General features: G+C 44.7%; 2 protein-coding genes across 4 annotated transcripts in view; one reads left to right on the forward strand and one right to left on the reverse strand.

The window, feature by feature from the left end:
- LOC128406848 (protein ATP1B4-like) overlaps positions 1–21806 on the reverse strand; it is an 83372-nt gene that overhangs the window by 17121 nt on the left and 44445 nt on the right. For 2 of the 3 annotated variants that reach the window (XM_053374629.1, XM_053374631.1), the window contains exon 2: positions 716–771. In XM_053374629.1, the coding sequence (XP_053230604.1) occupies positions 716–771 (56 nt within the window). Of the gene's footprint in view, positions 1–715; positions 772–5625; positions 5754–21806 lie in introns of those variants that run through there. The other variant, XM_053374628.1, reaches the window with a different exon arrangement.
- The window catches only part of TMEM255A (transmembrane protein 255A), a 34282-nt gene continuing 18373 nt past the window's right edge, over positions 5898–21806 (forward strand). The window contains exons 1-2 of the mRNA XM_053374649.1: positions 5898–6062; positions 16690–16832. Of these exons, the coding sequence (XP_053230624.1) occupies positions 6005–6062; positions 16690–16832 (201 nt within the window). The 5' untranslated portion in view covers positions 5898–6004. The remainder of the gene's footprint in view (positions 6063–16689; positions 16833–21806) is intronic.

The following is a 21806-nucleotide window of genomic DNA, read 5'->3' on the forward strand; positions in this document are numbered from 1 at the left end:
CTCCCACCAGATGTCAAAGAGAAAAACAACTACCAGACTTTTAGAAGACATCTGAAGGCAGCCCTGTTTAGGGAAGCGTTTAATGTTTAATAGGTTATTGTATTTTAATATTTTGTTGGAAGCCACCCAGAGTGGCTGGGGAAATATTTATTATAAACAAATAAATAATCTCACTTCAACACTGGCAACTGAACAGTGTCCTTCACCACCTCTGAGGGCAGCACAGCTCTGTTATCCAGCACCTCACCACCACTTCCTATCCTCCAGTATGTGCTACCTGAGGCAACTGCCTCACTCTACCTAACTGTAGAGCTGGTCCTGAACGTACCATTCTGAGCTGATGGTTTGCTTCTAATAAAAGCACTCAGATGGAGCACTTTTCCATGAGCTTGGTTCTTTTTCATCTTCGACAGACAAGTTAATTATTTGCATCAATGAGCCAATTCATGCATGCAGACCTTTCTTATTATTATTATTTGACTAATTCTCAATTATCTAGATAGTCTTTTCCTCCTGACATCTGGGGCAGGGGGCGGGAATCTAGCTTTGTTTGATGCATGGTCATACTTTCCCCCTTTCTTCCTCCAACACTTAGGAGGAGAGTGTGGACAAACCTTCTGCTCTGCTCATCAACAGCAGAAACAATGGGTACGATTCTGCTAACAGGAACCTCTGGAAATCTATTCCTCATTACTCTAAGGGGTTGTTTACTTACTGGCATTTGGTGATAGTTGAGCGGGTGGTCCTTGGCACCTCCAGAGGTGGCGTTCACTTCCATGGTGAAAAAAGGAAAAAAGGGAAAAAATATGAGATGGTTAGTATGTCAGGATGTCAACTCCTGGTCTAATAATACGGGTCACGTCTCTTCACTGAACCCTCTCCCTGGAATTATCCAGCAATCCCATTGCACAAGCTGGTTCAGTGGTTTAAAAAGAAAAGAAAAATCAAGCAGGAGCAGGGGCTTTGCGACTATCACCAGGTGACGAGTTTTGCTTTTCAACACTGCAGCGAAGACGGAGCATGTAAGCAGGAGACCAGCAAGCCGATTGCTCTCATCAGGCAACTGAGATCATGCAGCAGGATTCCATACAAGAATTCAGGCCCTCGTCCACCAGAAGTCATTCACGTGTAAAAAGCAGCCTATCGCATGAAATATCCCAGAGAGGGGGAAAGACCAAGAATCTTGCCCGGAAGGAAATCTTTCTGCCTTGGGAGGCTGAGGATCACCTGTTTATAGAGCGTTACAAAATAATCAGATCTTAACAGACAGAAATGTACGTGCCAATATGTCCCTGTCAGTCAGGGGGAGGCCCCTTGTCTGAATGCTTCCAAAATTGCTTTCACGGTCCGACATTGCTATATTTATCACTTTGCCTTCAGACAGGCCAGAGGTGGGTTCGTGCAGTGTCAGTTTCCCAACCACCCAAAATTCCAGGAACCATCTGAAGATCCCTGGAGAAGAGCCAAGAAGGACAGTGTGGAGAGGGAATTTGGAGGGGCACTATCAGGTTAGAAGTGGACATATCCCATTATCCACATGCCTGCCACAACAAGCAAAGGCATCACCATCGTATGTGCTTGTTCGTTTGTCGCTTTTTGCAGAAAGCTCTCTAAACAAAGAGACTTTCAAAAATAAAACACTGAAAACAAGTGTAAAAGCAAGCTTGAAAACAACCTAAAATGCTTATCTATATATATACACACACACATATATAATACAGAGAGAGAGATATCCAATTCAACCCTACCCCACTGAAAGACAACCAGAAATCTAGGGTCCAAAATCCTATGTGAATAAGCATGTTTCTTGCCTGGCATGTAAAAGCAGATAGTGATGGTGCCAGGCGTGCCTCCCAAAGGAGAGAATTACCCAGGCAGGGAGCCACTACTGAGAAGGTCGGTCTGGTGATATTAATGACTTACCCTCCAACTGTACCAATTTTCCAGAGACAGTCCGGAATTATGAAAGCCATCCTGGCTTCTGATTTGATCCTGGAATGTTCCTATTTCTCTGCAAGTGCTGCCGCCACCAAGCTTGGGAGAAAGGATGAACCGGCGCTTGTCCCAGGTGTCAGCGGCTGCAGCAGCTGTGAGGCAGCATCCCATTGCCTCTCCATGTCCTCTGCTGCTGGCCTCCTCCCTTGGGTAGCTCATAGCAACCGCTGGAAAGCAGGTGAGGAGGAGAAGAGGATGCTGCCACCGAGGACCAGCCCCACGGGACACATTGGCTCTGAGATGCATAGCCGGGGAAAACAGGGACATTCCAGGATCAAATCAGAAGCTGGGATAGCTTTCGTAATTCTGAGCCTGTCCCTGGAAAATAGGGACAGAGGTGGGAAAATAAATGGACTTATTCTGCTAACTTACCAATAACCCGCCCTGTGGAACGCTATCCCACCAGATGTCAAAGAGAACAACAACTACCAGAATTTTAGAAGACATCTGAAGGCAGCCCTGTTTAGGGAAGCTTTTAATGTTTAATAGGTTATTGTATTTTAGTGTTTTGTTGGAAGCTGCCCAGAGCGGCTGGGGAAGCCCGGCTAGATGGGCGGGGTATAAATAATAAATTATTATTATTATATTATTATGATGACACTAACTTCCCACTATGTTCTCCTCCCTAGCTCTTCCTAAAAACACCAAGTCAAACACTTCTCACCGCCCCCGAGCCCCCCCTCCCAAGAGTAGTAAAAACAAGAAAGTCCTTTCGAATAGGGACATTCTGTGACACACAATATCCTGTCGCAATTAAAGGCTCAGATGAATTACAGCCTCAATGAAGCATGTTTTCCTGCATTGCTCCATGAAGCAGCACACACACACTGTCTCCTCTGCAATGCTTTCCAAAATGTTTTCTATTTTGGTTTGAGGCTGCTGTCCGCATTAGCTGCGTTGTGTTACAGTAGTTGATGGCCCAGGTTTCATTTCAATATCTTGTTTGACTCCCTTCTGCCCCCTTCTGTCCTGAGGCACTGGATCTTCTGCGGCAATGTGCCACTGTTATCTCTTCCAGTGACAACCACATCCAAACATGGGCACAACCCGAAAAAGGCAGGTTATAAACTGGCAGCAGCTGTTTTCAATAGAGACATTCATTGCAAAGAAACTTTGTCAACATGTGGTAATCTTCTGCTTTCTGAAATGATGGGGAACCTGTGGCCCTTCAGGTGTTCTTTGACTCCGAATCACATCAACCCAAGTCCATTGCAACTCTGGGAGTCCCTCAGATTTGCCACCTCTGTTGTCCCCTCCAGATTTTGCAGGACCACAGCACCCAACGACCCTAGTCAGCATGTTCAGTAGCCAGGAAATATGGGATTTGTGGCTTAAGAGAATTTGGAGGTGGCCACATTGTCTACCCATGGTTTAATCTTAATGTGGTTTCCCCACTATTTTTTTTGCACTGTTGTTATTTTAACTTTTCTTTTTGAGGTTTATATTTTGTTGTTTTCCTTTGCCTTGCTTTTTCATCTTGTACTTTCCTACTTCTTTGCAATTAATAATAATAATAATAATAAAAATTATTATTATTATTATTATTATTATTATTGACTATAGACTTAAGCTACAGTTCTATATACAGTGGTACCTTGGGTTACATACGCTTCAGGTTACATACGCTTCAGGTTACAGACTCCACTAACCCAGAAATATTACCTCAGGTTAAGAACTTTGCTTCAGGATGAGAATAGAAATTGTGCTCCGGCGGTGCGGCGAGGCCCCAGTAACTAAAGTGGTGCTTCAGGTTAAGAACAGTTTCAGGTTAAGTACAAACCTCCAGAACGAATTAAGTACTTAACCCGAGGCACCACTGTACACACTTAACTGAGAGTAACCCCCCCCAACTCCAATGGGGCTTAGTTCTGAGTAGATGCATACACGACTGAGCAGCTAGGCTTGTCCCACAAATTGTGATGGTTTGACTCGGTGGTTCCAAATTTTGTTTCAGTTTTGTTTGACATTTGCCTTCCCCACTCTTAATTTAGACTTCTGTTGTATTATTAAATAAGTATTCTTGGCGTTTTTTTGCCCCTTAGCCACATATTCACGTTCTCAGGTACGTGTGCATGGGTTTTCAGTCTTAAAGAAATCCTTCACTCTTCCTACAGAATTAACAGGAGAAAACTACTTAAATTTGGAAGAAATAGATTTTACTTTAAGCGGGGCAGGCCTGCAATCTCAGTCTTAATGCAAAAATTAACCCAGTTATGGTTGCAATCCTAATCCCACATATTTTGGTGCAATGAATGAAACCCCAATGAATTCAATAGAACTTACTTCTGAGTAGACATAGTTAGGATTGTATGATATCAGCACCTTGCCCCACTCAGTGTCCCTTGATCTCAAAAACCAAGGATTTTTAAAGCTGCTGGCTGAACTCCAAAAAGAATAATATTTCAGTAAATACGTGGGCTGGTTTTCATTTTGGCATCAAAATAGATGTGCCTATCACTAAATGAGGCACAGTATTACATGCTGAATTCTTTTGAGCTGTGGATCAACAGTAGATCTGGTTGAGAATGCAAAGTCGTAATTATCAGAATGCCTCTGATCACGTGCCAAGTGCATTTTTCCTCCATTACAGAGTAACTGCAGCTAACCTCCATACTTCTGGGATTGGAAAGTAGAATACCTAGGTGGGCTGGAGCTTGCAAATGTTGCTCTTTTTAGAAATTAATCACCAAGAACAAAAAAAGGACATTGGCTATGCCTTGGTTATTAATTCACATTTAGTACACTTGCATGTTTGAAATCCAAAGCTAAACTTTTTTTAGAAAAAGGTTAATGTACGTTAATTTAAAAGATGCCAAAGAATAATTTATGAATGCAAAAAGCTAAGTACTGCAACCAATTACCCCATATAGAAGCACTTGCAGATTCACAATATTTTTAAAGTAATTGTGTTTTTCCTCAAAATGCCCCCATAAATCCAGATCTTCTTTTTTCATTGGCCCACAAAGTTCCAAAAGAATAATTACTGTAAAATCAAGTAATAGAAAAGTATCTCATATGTCATCTAGGCTAAACCAACCAGGAAATCTTATACCACTGAGGCATTCCTGATAATGATTTATTACTACTAGTACTGCCAATTTTATTATCATCACCACTAAGAAAAATAAGAGTTTTGGGTGGTTGTTGTTTCATAATATCTAGTATAGCAATATTTAATTGGCTCAACTGATCGACAAATCAACCAACAATTTAGTAAATTAATCAAGGAGGAAATTTTTAATCATTAGGACCAAGAGCTGAGAACACACTTGTGTTTTTCTAAGGTTATTTTGACCACGTTACTGTAACAGTAAACTACTAATATGAAAAGTGGCATTTCCTTGTTGCAAAGATTAGTAATTTTTGTGCATTAAATTGTAAGTTCTCTTTCACTTCCTTCAGTCCAAGGGCCATTCAGGACCCACGCTGCAATTTGTTTTGATGGTTTTTAATAACTGATTTTTAGTTTGCGGCAACCCGCCCTGGAACCTGGCGAGACCGCACACGCGCTTCGGCAAAGGTTTTTAAGTCGCATGGAACCCGGAGAGACATCCGAGTCGATTTGTATAGGATCAGGCTGCCAAGCGCGGCAAAAGTTATTGAATCGGTTAAAAACACACACACACATACCACATGATTTCTCGAGCTCTCCTATTGATTTCTGCATGTTTGCGCCTTTCTTTCTTTTTTTTAAAAAAAGGAAAGGAGCCACCCAGCTTGGAATCTTGCGCATCGAATAACGCATGGAAAATATACGGGACGACAGGTAGCAAACCCGCCTGCAACCCAACCGTGGCGAAACAGGAAGGTTCTCCTCTCCCCCTGCCCACATTTTATAGCGAGCTGGTCTGGTTGGTTTGTCTCTCCAGTTTGCGCAAGCGCCACAGACCGGCTCTGGTGGTTGGAGGGAGCCGCTGCTGTTGCCCGGAGCATGAACCTCGAGCAGCGCAGGAGGATGCGCCGCGGCCGGTAGCTCCCGCCGGACACCTTGCATTGAGGGCCCGCCAATATGCGCCAGGCCTTGACTCAGCCGCGCCCCAGCGCGATCCCCCTCTCCGATTCTGTGGGTGAGGCGCCTCTTCGCCGAGGGGAAAGGAAAGGAGGGTGTGGATTTGGGGAAGGGGCGCCCATAGCAAGTGGGGCAGGAGCGCGCGCGGGAACGGGGTGTAACTGGGTGTCGCCTTTTGCACAACACTCTTTGGGTCCTTTTTTTTTCTTTTTTGCAAAAACCAGAGTCGTGGGGTGGGTATTGGGTCGTTTGGGGAAGTCCTGATCGCCTGGACATGCAGCGCGCCCCAGGCCCGCTGCTCTCTCTCAACCTGCAGCCCCGGCGCTCGCATTGCAGCTCAAGGCCAGAAATAATTTTTTTAAAAAGCTTGCAACGGGAGTGGAGGAGGCCCCGGGTGAAAGGCGAGCCTTGCTGTTTTCCACATGCCTGAGCAGAGAAGCTTGGGACCGTTTCTATTTAAAATCGCCACTGCTTGTTTGTTTTTAATAAGGGAGGGGGTTGTGGGGAGGAGGCTTAGGTTATTGCTGTTTGGAGACCCTTGGTTTGTATCACTTGGTTTCCTTTAGTCTGGAGGCCACGGGGCTGTTTCCCCCCACTGATTGAGTGGCCTTGTGTTATTAGAGGATTTAATTTGCCCTATTGGTGAGTAGGCTGAATATGTGGTCACCAGGCTGCTACTCCATTCATTTATTGGAGCGAGGCCTGCAACTCAGTGGGAGAGCATCTGCTTTGCATGCAGAAGGTCCCATGGTCAACCCCAAGGCAGTGCTGCAAAACACTCCTACCTGGAGGGCTGCTGCCAGCCAGTGTAGACCAGCCTTCCTCAGCCCCTGTTAGGTGGGCTTCATGTAAAACAAGGTGGAGAGCCTTAACTCAGTAGAACTTGTGCTTTCCATGCCAAAGAGCCTCAATTCAGTCTGGCATTTCCTTGTAGGTCTGGGAAATACTCCTGCCTAGATAACTGCTGCAGTTACTTTTCTGGTTGAGGCTGGTGGGAGATATAGTCCAGCGGTCTAGAGGGGAGCAGGTTGGGAAAGGCAGTAATGACCTACATGGAGCAGTGGTCTGAATCTCTCATAGGTAGCTTCCTGTGTCCTTGTTATTTATTTCAAACGCCCATCATCCCTGACCGTTGGTCCTGCTGGCTGGTGCTAAGAGGAGCTGGAGCCCAGGAACATCTTGAGGGCCACCATTTCTCTATCCCGGTTGCATAGGATTGTGCTAAGAGAGAATTTCTGCAACACTGATATAATAAGATGCAGAAATACAATATATCACAAGCTTTTGAATATGGAAGCCTCGTTGCTGGGCAGAACTTGGCAATTCCTTAAATCAGGGAGGCAGATTTCCTGGGGACAGATTGAGTGGGCCAACTGCCAGTGATGGACCTTGGGATCTCAGATTTTAGTGGTGCCCTGTGTGATCCCAAAATTCAGCACCAAATTCATGCCAAACTTACTGCACTCTTAACTGTATTCTAAATCATAGCTGTGCCACCCCCAAGGCTCTGCACCCAGTGTGACCAAACCAGTCACACTCCCCTAAATCTGCCTCTGCAACTGCCCTGCTCCCCCCCCCCCGCCCATTCATTTGCCCTCTCCCTCTGGACCCAGTCTGTATATCTGGGCATAAAGAAATAGAAAGGCAAGCAAAACCTTCTGTTAGAAACATAGAGAGTTGTCTTATACTGAGTCAGACCATTGGGTCCACATAGCTCAGTATGTCTACACTGGCAGCAGCTCCCCACCGTTTCAGAGAGGGCTTCTCCCAGCCCTACCTGCAGATGCCAGGGCTTGAACATGGGACATTCTGTATGCAAAGCAGATACTCTGCTGCTGAGCGATGGACCTGTCCTTGCTTTTGGAAATGCTTGTGCACTTAGAGAACAGCAGAAGAACAGGGAGCTGCAGCAACAGCAAGGAGTTGGCTCAGGGTTGGGGAAGAGATTCAAGGGTCATCAGCTGCCCCTCTTGTGGTGTGGTCTTAAGGCAGATGCCCTCCGTGCCAACTTCTGATGCCAGTTGTGGGAACAGGACAGACATATTGCAGAAGAGAAGGGTTTTTTAAAGAAAGAAAGAAAATGAAGGGAAAGAAAGAAGCCATATTGGATATTAACAAATCTAATCAGCTGTTAGTTCAGAGTTAACTTGCTGCTAATCTGGTTGTGTTCTTCCTCCTCTTCTCTTTTAACAAATTAACTGAATGAGGTTTTTCCTTGCCATGGGTTTTCTTATTTGCCACACCCTATTGGCTAAACCACAGGGCTTACCGATCAGAAGGTCGGCGGTTCGGATCCCCATGACGGGGTGAGCTCCCGTTGCTCGGTCCCTGCTCCTGCCAACCTAGCAGGAGCAGGGAAAGCACGTCAAAGTGCAAGTAGATAAATCGGTACCACTCCGGCGGGAAGGTAAATGACGTTTCCGTGCGCTGCTCTGGTTCATCAGAAGCGGCTTAGTCATGCTGGCCACATGCTGACCCGGAAGCTGTATGCCGGCTCCCTCGGCCAATAAAGCGAGATGAGCGCCGCAACCCCAGAGTTGTCTGCAACTGGACCTAATGGTCAGGAGTCCCCTTACCCTTCACCTATTGGAGAATGTGAGGCACTACTTGCTGCTTGCAAATGTGAATTCATGTCCCTTTTCTCAAAGATCAGCAAGAGCATTCCCCACATTTAACGTACTTAGCCTTGATAGCACAACTGGTGTGGTCCCATCAGAAAGGAGTAAATCTTCAGACTTAGAAATGCCACAGGAGAGGGGGCGTGAAATGCAAAGTCTTTTCACGTGAGCTTGGGAGCCTGTGCAAGCGCATGTGTGTGCCGTTCAACTGAATGCTGGGCAGCCCCCCTTGAAGCAGGTTCAAGATGCAGAACTGGTTAGGACTTTGAGTGCATTCTTTGAGGGAGGGTATGCCTCATTATTTGGTGCTTTGCAATGTGATTTAGGTTTCTTAGCTGGGAGCATAAGAGCATAAGGAGAGACAGCTGGATCAGACCAATAGCCCACCTACTCCAACATCCTGTTCTCACAGTGGCCAACCAGATGTCTATGAGGAGCCAAATTGCAGGACCCGAGAACAACAGCACTCTCCTCTCTTGCAGTTTTCAGAGCTGAAGAAGCATTATTTCATTTGGCTATGAAGGCAGAGCATAGCCCCTCATGGCTAGTAGCCATGGATAGTCTCAGCCTCCAAGAATTTTTCTAATCCTCTTCTGTGAGGATTATGCCAGTGAGATGGGCCTTTATGAACTACGGGACCTCTGTGGTGTGTATTTGGCCAGCCAGCCACTAATATACTCAGGAGGTCACTGGTTTGAGTCCCTCAATGGGCAAAGCATTGCTTCTCTCTGCTGCCTTGGAGGGAAAGTGCTATAGCTCAGTGGCAGAGCATTTGTTTTACACACAGAAGAGCCCCAGGTTCAATCCTCAGCACCTCCAAGTAGGGCTGAGAACATCCTCTGCCTCAAATCCTGGTGAGCTGCTGCCAGTCAGTGCAGACTGCGTTGAGCTAGATGACTAAGTCATCTGCCTTGGTATAAGGCAGCTTCCTATTCTCTTATGTAGAGGGTAGTGCTAGATCTAATGTTGTGCTAGGGTACATTTTAGTTGAGTGTTGGGTGAAACTTTTTGTTAGAGCAACCACGAAAATAACTATCTAGAGCAGGGATGGCGAACATCAGACCGATGACTGGCCCTCTGGTTTCTCCCAGGCCACATGCCCCTTACCAGCCCTGTTGCTTACCCTCCTGGAATACTTTTGCCTGGCTGGAATGTGTCCTGGAACTCGAACCATGTTTCTTGTTTGCCCAGATGATGGCTAGAGTATAGATTTAGAGCACTTGGTCTGTCCAGTTTTGCCTCTGGCTCTGCCCTCCTCTGGACTGTGGCTCACACAGTTAGGGAATATGTCCCTCAGGCTGAGAAAGGTTTCCCACCTCTGACCTAGAGGGTTGGTGGGCTGTGCTTCACAGGAGATTTTTCAAGAATGGATGGCCACCCATTGGGAGTCTGTTCTGGATTTCCTGCACTGAGTTGGGAAGTCAGGATTTTAGGAAGGTGACGCAAACCTGCACAATTTGTGACTCACCAACCTGAATACAGCCTGCTGGTCACATATAAGGTAAAGGTAAAGGGACTCCTGACCATTAGGTCCAGTCGTGACCAACTCTGGGGTTGCGGTGCTCATCTCGCTTTATTGGCCGAGGCAGCCGGTGTACAGCTTCCGGGTCATGTGGCCAGCATGACTAAGCCGCTTCTGGCGAACCAGAGCAGTGCACGGAAGCGCCGTTTACCTTCCCGCCGGAGTGGTACCGATTTATCTACTTGCACTTTGACATGCTTTCGAACTGCTAGTTTGGCAGGAGCTGGGACCGAGCAACGGGAGCTCACCCCGTCATGGGGATTCGAACCGCCGACCTTCTGATTGGCAAGTCCTAGGCTCTGTGGTTTAACCCACAGCGCCACCCACGTCCCTCTGGTCACATATAGTCACCTGCTAAGTTCTTGACAATTGCCCTTATTTTTGCCTTTCCTGGCATGCTTGTTTCTCAAGCCTTTGGTGGGGGGATGGGTTGATTTGGGCCATTATTTAAATCACTAAGGGAAAAGGCAGGTTTAAATGAAGTTTCAGAATGTCTATTTCAAAGTTATTTGATCATTTAAAGATGATTACGACTGAATACAGCCTTTCTTTTGCCAAGGATCATAATCCCACACCTCTTGTGATAGAGCCCGCAAGGCTTTTGCACTTTGAAAGAAAAAAATTAGGCAGGGGAACAACAATAAAATTAAGGAGCTCTATTTTGGTTCGTTGTACATATGCAAGGACACTAAGAAAGATCGTTTCCTGGAAAACCAATGGCAAAGTCCTACTTAATGTTATTTGTATACTACCTTTCCACAATTCAAACCATGCTCAAGGTGGCTTACAACATTAAAGCAATATATAACTACAACGTAATAAAAGCAGTCATAAACAATAAATAAAACATTTAAAATACTGCAGTGCCTTATACGTAGGGGTGCCTCTGAAAAGGGTATGGTAACTTGAGCTGGTGCAGAATTCTGCAGCCAGGTTGCTCACTGGCACAGGTCGGTTTGAGCATATTATACCAATTCTGGCCAAACAGCACTGTTTCTGGGTCCAATTCACAGCACTGTTTTTTAACTACAAAGCCTTAAACGGCTCAGGACCACAGTACTTCAAGGACGCCCTTTCTCCATATGAACCAGTTCGATTCCTGCAATAATTCCCCGAGGCCCTTCTTTGTGTGCCTCCTCTATGAGAGGTCCAGAGTGTGCCAACACAAGAACTTTTCTGCAGTAGCTCCCAGTCTGTGGAATGCTCTTCCCAGGGATGTTTGGCTAGCGCCTTCATTATACACCTTTAAGTGCCAGACAGAAACGTTCCTATTCAAACAAGCCTTTGGGCTGATTAATATCTTATACCCCCTTTTTAAGGTGTTTGTGGACAGGGTGGGGGAGGGAGGTTTCAGTTTCTTGTTACGGTTTTTTATCATGTGTTTTGTGTTTTTATCTTGTGTTTTTATGCTGTGAGTTGCCTTGAGTTCTACAGATGAAGGGCAGTATACAAAGTTAATATAAATAAATGAAGATACGCAAACAAACAGAACAATTTCCACATAAATCGCAACAAGATCTAAAATAAAGATATAAAAACCATGAGCAACAATTTTCCAGCAAACTACACCCCAACACAAGAGTCTGTTCAGCAGCCTTGGCTTTTGTAGCTGGAGTCAGTCAGGGCCCTGCCCTCCCAGGCCAGGTAGAAAAAGCCTGTAAGGCAGGGAGCAGGTCTTCCAGGACTCACAGCCAATATGTTTTCTCTGAAGGAAGTCCCACGTTTATTTATATTTGCAGCATTTAATGCTGTAACCCCTAATCCTGGGACTTTGCAGTGTTCAGCTGGAGGATACAGCCCATTTGCAGACTCACAGGATGAGTCCCTTGCTCCACTTCCTCAGCTTTGCAGAAATCAAAGAAAGGAAAATAGCATGATAACATTTAAAGAACCTAGGCAGCTGCTCTAGAGAGGCAGAGTAAGCCACATTAGCAACCTGCATAACCCTTCCTTTGAGAATAGCTTCCCGCCGGGACGACTCTTCAAGCTGCTTTTGAAGAAGGAATCATTACCTAACACTTGGAGCTAACCAAGGTCCTGTTTTTCTTCGCTATCTATGCAAAGAGTGCTTGCTTGTGGCTAGACTTTAGCTGCTTGGTGTGATCTTGTCTGTTGTGATTTGACCTGCTTAACCGGACTGGGCTTTACCTGCCCTGACTTGACTTCCCTAAATGCTCCCCTCTAAACACCAAACACTCCCAGAACAGAATTCTTAAGGGCCCAGAATTTTCTAGAGGCAAGAGTTGGTGATTACTGGACAACACCTACTCTCTGCAGGGAATGGGATGTAAATGGCCCCGTTCTTTTGCTGACGGATTAAATATTCATAGTCTGCAAACAAACAATGCAATATACACGACTTACTGTGTCATATTTAGAGTCGTTTGACTTCAAACGCCCAGCGATGTGGGATGGAACATTTTCTGCTGCTGTATTTTTCCAAAGAGAGTTCTCAGAATCAAGTGCTTCATAAAATTAATAAGTAACATAACGGCTGTGGGCAGACAATCAGATCTCTGCTTAATAAGCCGAGACAGGAATGAGCCTCTTAGTTAATGGCTTGCAAACAATGGTGTTTGATCTGGAAACTGCCATTACTGCAGAATGCAGCAGCTGGGTTACTGAGACCTTGTCAGCACATAACACCTCTGCTTAAAGACCTGTGCTAGTTGCTGCGCATTTGTTACCAGGCCAAGTTCAAAGTATTAATATTATTATATAAAGCCCTTAACAGCTTGGTGCCTGTTTGCTGGAGAAATCACCTTACCCTGTATGTGCCTACTCAATTGCATCAATCTGTGGAACTGGCTCTGTTTACAGGTGCCACATAATATTCATTCCACCCTTGTAAAAAACAAAAAAACCCCAGTCCTTTAGTGGAGCAGTGTCTACACTTTGAAACTCCCTGCTTGAGGACATTAGGCTAGTACCTTTGCTGTACTCTTCTTGGTGTCTGCTAAAAACATTTTTTTGTGGTCAAGCCTGTCCAGACACGTAAAAGGAAACGTGCTTTAACCTGTTTTTAGCTTATTGTTGGTTTTAATTATATTTGGGATTTTTTAATTCCTGTTTTTTTTAAAACTGTCTTCTCTTGATAATTTTAATGCTTGTTTTATTTTTATTTTTTGTAAACTGCTTAGAGGCTCTGTTCACAACCAAGCACCCTGCAAATTCCATAAAATAAATAACAATAAAACAAGCAAGCCAAGAGATGGGTGCTGACGTTATACCATGGTTTCATATTTCTGCTCATTTGGAAGACCATGGACATAATGGTTCGTTGCTTGCACAAAGGGAAGACCAGAGCATCTGTGTGTAGACACATGGAGCATGTTCATATCCTGGCTGAGATTTGATCATCTGAATGCTGCCAGTGAAAAATGCAGTGCAGGTCAAATTGGGCAACTAGAGTAGATACACTACTTCTTGACAGATCTAATATCAGAGTGGTTGTTAACTTTTTAAGGTGACTTTCTCTAGAAAGCACACAAACCCTTTGGAATTCCCCATCCTGTTGCTTCTCAGACAGGTGCCATCTCTATTGTCTTTTTGGCAGCTTTTAAAGACCTTCCTTTTCCAACAAGACTTTTAACTGAACACTTTTTATCCCAGTTGGCTCTGTGTTGGTTTTGATTTTGTCTTTATATGTGTAATTGTCTGCCTCCTCCCCCCAGTTGGTGTTTTCATTGCTAGATCGCTTTGAGGTGTTTTATAAAGGTAAAGGGACCCCTGACCATTAGGTCCAGTCGTGACCGACTCTGGGGTTGCGGCGCTCATCTTGCTTTATTGGCCGAGGGAGCCGGCGTACAGCTTCCGGGTCATGTGGCCAGCATGACTAAGTGCTTCTGGCGAACCAGAGCAGCGCATGGAAACGCCGTTTACCTTCCCGCCGGAGCGGTACCTATTTATCTATTTGCACTTTGACGTGCTTTCGAACTGCTAGGTTGGCAGGAGCAGGGACCGAGCAACGGGAGCTCACCCCGGGGATTCGAGCCGCCGACCTTCTGATCGGCAAGTCCTAGGTTCTGTGGTTTAACCCACAGCGCCACCCACGTCCCAGGGTGTTTTATAGGAAGCAATTAATACATGGAGTGGAATGAAATAAATAATATTCATGCACACAGCTCTTCAGGCATTCTAAAAATCAGTATACCACTTCTCAGCACCTCAAATGAACAGGAAGTGTAAGGTTTTGGGTTGTCCTGTCTTAAAATGATTATAAATATCAGAATAAAAAATAATTTCCAAGCCTCAGATTGGTTTGAATATAACATTTAAACCACACTGTAGTGGTGCTTTATTGAATTCTTTTGCCTAATCAAATATTTGTTCAGCTAAGTTATGATTATTTCAGTAACTTGAAATATATATATATTGTATACAGCATGTAAGATTAACATGGCATCCTTAAAAAAAATCAGTTTACTAAATGCTAAACTAAATTGCCTTGAGTTTAGGGCAGTGGGATTCTTCCAATTCATAATGTTCTGCATGAATCACACCACTGCAAAAGTCAGCTTTTATTCTAGTTTTTGCCCAGTTCATTCAACAGACTTTTAACTTGCTTTATTTCACAGAGGGCCACAGATTCAGTTTTAAGAGACCTTAAGTGCAGACATTAATTTTCGTTGTTGCTAAATTCAGATTTTGTATTTAAACCAGGGTATTTTAAAAAGATGCCTAACAGAATTTTCTTTTTTGAAATTGGGTTTATTTATTTATTTAGAAATAATGATTAACCTGCCCTGTCTGATGGATTAATTAGTTCGGTGGGTTATAAACTATGCTGGCTTGCTGAAAACTGAGCACGTACCATTGCTCCTGGTATTTTGCAAAGTGTCCTTGAGAAGCTATTGATGTCAGGAAGGTGATTCAAGATTTGTTTGTTTTTATGCTGGAATCGGATTAGGGCCATAACTTGTGTCCTTAGTTCAACTCTTGGAACTGCCTTGGTGGGGATTTGCAAGTGTGCCAGCCTTTTATATATTTCTATAGGGTTGAATCTTATCTGAGTCACAGTGCAAGCAGAACAACTTCTGCTCGCGCTACAGAACTTTACCAACTTTGCACTGTTCCCAGATCTTTTCTAGAGGGTTGGGAGAACCCGGGACAGATCAGGGGATGGGGTGATGTGGGTGGAAGAGGAGGAAGGGGCACACTGTTCCCTGAGCAAAAGTAATTCTGTTTGTGCAATGACTTAGGCTACAATCACAATAACATTTATGTTATGTACTAAGCTTAGATCCTAGAAGAATAGGCAGGTAGGATCCTAGAATGCAACAACCTGATTGGCTTGCAGGAGCAGCCCAATCAGACCCCAGGAGGAAGTTTATCAGCCTATTAGGCCGGTAGGATACTAGGATGCAACCACTGATTGGCCTGCAGCAGCCACCCAATCAGGCTCCAGGAGGGAAACATAATCAACCAATCAGATGGTACTCATTGTATAAATAAGGTATATAAAGCCTGAATTGGGGGGCAGGATTCAATCACTGTTCCTATGAGCTGAAATAAAGAGCACGAAATTACTACTCGACTCTGAGTATATTTCAATTTAAAACTCCGTAGTACCACTTTCAGCCAGTAATAGCTTCCCACAAAGAATCCTGGGTACTGTGGTTTGCTAAAGGTGCTGGAAGTTGATAGGAGACCCCTGCTCCCCTCATGGCACTATAATTCCCAGAGTGCTTTTAACAATCAATCCCTCTTCACAAGGAACTCTGGGAATTGGGACTGCGAGGAATAACTCTCAGCACGCTTATCAAACCACAGCTCCCAAAATTCTTTGGGGGATAGTCATGACTGTTTAAAGTGGAATCATTGTGTTTTAAACATATTATGCAAATGGGGGATTCTCTCTTGTGGGAATTAAGAGCTTCCTGCTTCTCCTGTTGTAATATCCTGGGAACAATATGTCCAATAAAATATTGCCCTCATGGACAACATTCCGGGGGCCACATGCCAGTGCTGGGCAGGGCCAGAGGCAAAAAGGTGGGAGGGGGCAACAGATGTGGCTTTTAGCTTTGTATAGCCATAAAGAAGCCAGTGGTTTCTGTACCCACTCATCTATCCATTCTCCATCCAGGCAAACAGTTCAAGGACACCTTCCCAGCAGGTGTGTAGCCAGTGAGATGTGTGGCCCAGGGAGAAGGCATGTGCTGGGAAGAGTCTTGAGGTCCAGATGGAGAACCTTGGAAGGCTGCATTAGAATGTAGTTCAATCCTCCTTGGACAGTATTTCCTCCCACCCACACAGGTTATATTTGACAGGTGGGCAGGACTACCCACCTGCCAATCACCCAACAACGTTGTGATGTCAGATGATTGACAGGTGGCCAAAACGTTTCCCCACCCCTGGGCTAGACAGGTGGACCAATAGCCTGGCCTGGTCTAAGGCAGCTTCCTATGTTCTTGATATGGTATCTCATGATACCACCAAGAGAACTGAAACTGAATATGATGCTTATGGGGAGAGGGTATGCTTTGCTATTCAACGCTGATGGAATTAGCACATTTTTTGCATATGTATATATGTGTGTGTTTTAGGGTCTTTCAATAGAAGAAAAAGAAATTCCCTCTACGTAACGGTGACTCTTCTCATTGTGTCTCTGTTAATTCTTACGGTTGGTCTTGCTGCCACGACAAGAACGCAAAATGTGACTGTTGGAGGTTATTACCCAGGGGTTATTGTAAGTATAGAACTCCTAGGTAGGTCAAGAAGCTGTGTTGCTCCCGCCCAAGTCCCCACAAACCTTCCAAATTGATTAGAATGTCTTAAGTGTTAACCTCTGCTCATTTGCTTTCTGCCTTCATTGAATGTTTTGTTTCCTTGAGACTTTCCAGATTTTGTTGGAATGCAGCTTCCATCCTTCCTCACCATTGGCCATGCTGGATGGAGCTGGTGGCCTCAAAGTCCAACATCCTATGGAGGGTCACAAATTCCTTACTTCTGCCTTAAAATAAGGGGGTGGGGGCCTGGTCCACACATGCATGTTCATCACTGGGTGACTGCAACACGATTACTTGCATGTGTGGGCATAACACCCTTGAGCCAATGGTTTCCATATGGAGTCACATTCAGTGGCAAATCATTTGGGACTGGTACACACATGAGTATCTACCCCTGTGAGTGAAGGAGCTGTGGCCCTCCAGATGTTGTGGGGCTCCAGCTTCTATCATCCCTAGCCAACAAGGTCAGTGTTCAGTGACAGTGGGAATTCAGTAGCATCTGGAGGGTCTATCTCTGCTCTACAGGTTGCTGTTCACTTGTTGGCTGGTAGCTGAGTGTCTGACCTGACTCCGCTGGGTAGTGTTGGGAGTGAAGTGATATGGATGTTCTGTCTGTGGTGTTAGGCTTGTGGTGGCTCACTTATGCATGCAAAGGTCCCCTTGGTTATCCAGCGAGAAACATGTGCCCCTGAACAAGTCCATGGTTTGTCACTCAGTGCTTCATCCACCAAATGTGTGACCCACCTCCGTTGACAATGTGTTTCACTCAACTTCATATGCAAGTTGTCTCTGTGGCTATTTAGCTGAGGGCTCACACCTGCAGCCTAGTGCCACACCACACATGCAAGTGTGAACTAGTGTTATGCTCATACCTGGAACTAATGGTGAGAACTGGGTATTTGTGCTAGTCTCCCAATGACTTCCATTGGTGGTGAGTAGATCGACACCAGTAGATCAAAAAGGGACCACCATGGAAAAAGCCTCTATGTGCCTGTGCTGTGGGTTTCAGATGTGCAGTGAATGCATGCTCAACTCCTTCCAAAACTGCAACATCAATGCAGAGGAAAGATCACCCGGGACTACTGGAAGGGTCTAGTCTTCTGGAGCAGGAAAATGCAGAAATGCCTCTAAACCCATGTCTGCAGTCGCACCAAGGTGTGATTCACAATTAACTGCTGCAGGCTCAACTGCCATATTTATGCCCCTACTCACTTAATGAGGTATATAAAATAATGGAGGCTACACAGATGGTTCCAATCACTTGGAGGAAACTAGCTGGAAGCTGCATTTGGTTGTAGCTAACTGACAGGCCAGCACCCATTTAGAGGCATTCAGCTCCTCTTCACATGCTACAAGTGCCCCACAAACAAGTCTTAAATCTGCTGCTGTTACGTGTGAGCTATTCCTCTGATGTCACACTGAGGACACAAGACAGTGGCTTGGTACATCCATGCATGAACCAGCCTCCATTGCTCAGCCCTTAAGTGCTATGACCTTGTTGCTTTACAGCTGAACATGTGAATCAATCCCATGAAAACATGTTGGATTAGTGTGGTGTGGGGTGCTACAAAAATTTCTGGTTCTGGTGTTAAATCTCTATGCTGAACTGTTTGTCCGTGTTTGCCTTTGATGTTGCATGTCCTGTACCATGCATGTCTCTATTAGCCCACAGAATGCCTTGCTGCTGAACTTATATCTGCTGAATTTGTAGCCTATCTCTGCCATCTGGATTTGTTTTTAGCAAGCTGGCTCAGAATGCAGGGTGTCCTGAGATAGCTTAGTACATATGAGAACTCAGAAAGCCAATGTTGGATTTGCCCAGTGCATGCTTAAGATAGTTGGGTCTTTGCAATGTCCTACCCCTTCTCTATATCTTTTCTGTATCTCTTCTGGGTGGAATACACCAACCCTTTTCAGAAGGGATCTTCATTCTGCTCTTATAATATTGAAACACTTTCTGCTCTCGTTTTTCTCATCCGAATGTTGGAAAGTGATCCCGTCAAAAGGGCAGAGTCAGAATATCTACTACTCTGGCCCCTTAAATGTCAGTCCATGCAATCTTGGCTGCAGGATAATGTAGGTGCACTGCGCAGCAAATACTCTCATTTCAGCTGGAATGATTCAAAATGTCAGTACACGGTACAAGACTGTGGACATTTCCACTCTGATCTCTAGGTTGCAGAAAGAAACCATCAAGCTAGCAAGTGTTTCTTAGCTTAGCACACTTTGGGTTGGTTCACATTCAATGCCTTATTTCTCAGTTAAATGTGTAATTGTTTCCATTAGCAGACCATTTGCACTTTGTTATGTTATCTCCCTGGCATGTAAACCTCTAATCTCTTGTTCACACATGCAAGCCCGATGCTGCAGTCCTAATGTACCGGTATATATGAATTGGCATTTCAGAGAGAGTGTAAGCTGGTTTTGTAGCCTGGTAGTGACATCAGAACTTTAGGTTGACACACTTAAAATGGGTTAAGGCACTCTGTCAACCTAGCACAAGAAACCCACTTAAAAATAAAAACATAACATTTTTGTCATTTGGAAAGTGATGAGAAAATGCATTTAAAAGTGTGGGATGAACAAATGACTAGTGGGAAGATGTGTAAACACCCCACAGGGAAGTCAGGATGAATGCCCATTATCTTAAAACAATAATTATAACAATAATTATAATTTGTCCCACAAACAAATTGGAATGACTGCTAAGTAAAGACCAGATATAGGGCCCTTCCAGACATTCTGTTTATTGAGCATTCATGATGATTTGGGCTCATGAAGGTGCTGAGGCAGTTACACGTCATCCCATTTGCACCTGCAAAAGTTTTAGTTTCAACTGGTGCAAGAACTGTGGCTTCCTGCTGAAGTCCTGTAATTTTTCATACCACAAATGCTCCTTTGTCCCGTTTCTGTTGCACTGTAGCGCAAGGGTGCCCCTCCAGATGGCAGTAATGTGGTCATGTTGGGGAAGCATAACTACCAAAGCGTAATGATGTTGGGGAGGTCCAGTCAGAATCCAGCACCAGTGCATGATAATTGACATGTTGCAAAATGCATCCATGGGTGACTGGAGGTGAAACACTAGTCTGGAGGTGCCCTTGGTCTAACCACCACGCACCATAAGCATTCTGCATGCAAATAAGGATGAATGCTCAAAGAGGTTCTCAGAAGGGGCCATATTTGGGTATCTGTGCTTTTGCTACCTGCTTAGCTCTTGTTCCCATGCTAACCATGCATATGAACCAGCCCCTAATGTAATCAGTACTCTACTGAATAAACTGATGCATTAAATCAAGGATGGGGACTCTGTGGCCTTTCAGATGTTGCTCCCCTCAACTCTAACCATGAGGCATTCCAGCTGAGGCTTGGAGAGCTACAGATTCCTCACCTCTGTGTTAAACAGCTGTATTACACAACATCTTGTTTAAGTCCTTTATAATATTATCTGTTAGTACTCTAAAGTCCACTGTTACTTCCTGCCAGTGTTTAACAAAATCATAGAAACAGATCTGGAAGTTATCCCATCCAGTTTTAAGGATCTTTTATGTGCTATAACACTTCCACAGCTTACAGCTGAGAAGGAGAACCTGTGACTTCCCAGATGTTGCTGGACTCGCAACTCCTATCAGTCCTAGTCAGCCTGCCCAGTTCTTAGGGATGACAGGAGCTGTAGCACAGAACATCTGAAGGACCACAGATTATCCTCTCCTGCCATACAGTGAGCCACCATTCTGTCACATTCTAGCATGATTGGGCAACAAAATGCTGGAAGGAGTTGTGCGCAGATAGAAGCAACTTCATTCTCAGTAGATTGACTCCCAACCCCTGCAGCTGGAACCACTAGGAGCAAACTTAGTATACAAATACATCTCATTTTCCTCCATGCCACATCTGCTACTGTTGGGGAAGTGAGGTGCCGCATTTGAGAACATTTGCAACAGAGAAGAATAAAACCACCCTTTGACACAGGGTTACCCTGCCCTTAATAACACTTCGCTCCTTCAATCATGTCCCATCTGTCATCCATCATGGGCTTTTTGCTAATTTATTCCATTAAGAGCATTTTGGCACTTATACGCTCTGGTGGATGGACAGCTCACTAAGCAACCACTGCGACCGGCAAATGACCCAGGTTATGGGTAATTAGATGCACAGGCAGATGGAATCCATATTTGGATTCAGTGTTCTCTGATCAAGGATGATGTGCTAGTACAAGGGTGAGAATAATGGTTGCATAACATGATGTCCTATGCAACAGTTTTGCTAGCAGAAGCTTGTTATGCAACAGGATGTATTGGGGCAACAGCAGTCTATTCTTTGATCAGCCATGAGAACCACGCTGGCTTGCTGTACCATATCCTGTGTCAAATATTACGCTCGCGCAACTAGTGCACCACTAAGGGACTTGAACTTAGTGCTGCATTGAATTCTTCTCCTTGCCCCCATCCATAATCACTAACTATATAGAGGAGGACAAGACAAGGCAGCCCATCACAACTGGGGTGAGTAAGCGACTTTCACTAAGTCACCTTATGCACTACTCACTGAACGGAAGGTTGCACATTTCTACAGGGATCTTGGCCACCCTGAAGTCTTAATTCTCAAGTAGCAGTGGTGTTTACTAATCAGCACATGGTCAGTTGCCAACAGGTTGGTTTACACGTGCACATTTGTCATGTGTTTACTCTCATCAAGACACGTGTGAAATGTTTCAGCGAGGAAGCATTTCTTCCTTGGCTGGTATGAAAACCCTGTTTGTGACAATTAACTAGTGATTGCACATTTATGCATGCAAGTTATTGCTTGATGAGAGGATAGAATGGGATGAACCCATGTTATGATCATATTAGTTTCTGCAAAGAGGTCTGCAGAATCCTCCTCTTCTTTACAACTTCATCCTTTCCTACTCTTGCACCCAGAGGTCAAAGTTGAGA

Source organism: Podarcis raffonei, chromosome Z, assembly GCF_027172205.1.
Source record: "Podarcis raffonei isolate rPodRaf1 chromosome Z, rPodRaf1.pri, whole genome shotgun sequence".
NCBI classification, from domain to species: domain Eukaryota; kingdom Metazoa; phylum Chordata; class Lepidosauria; order Squamata; family Lacertidae; genus Podarcis; species Podarcis raffonei.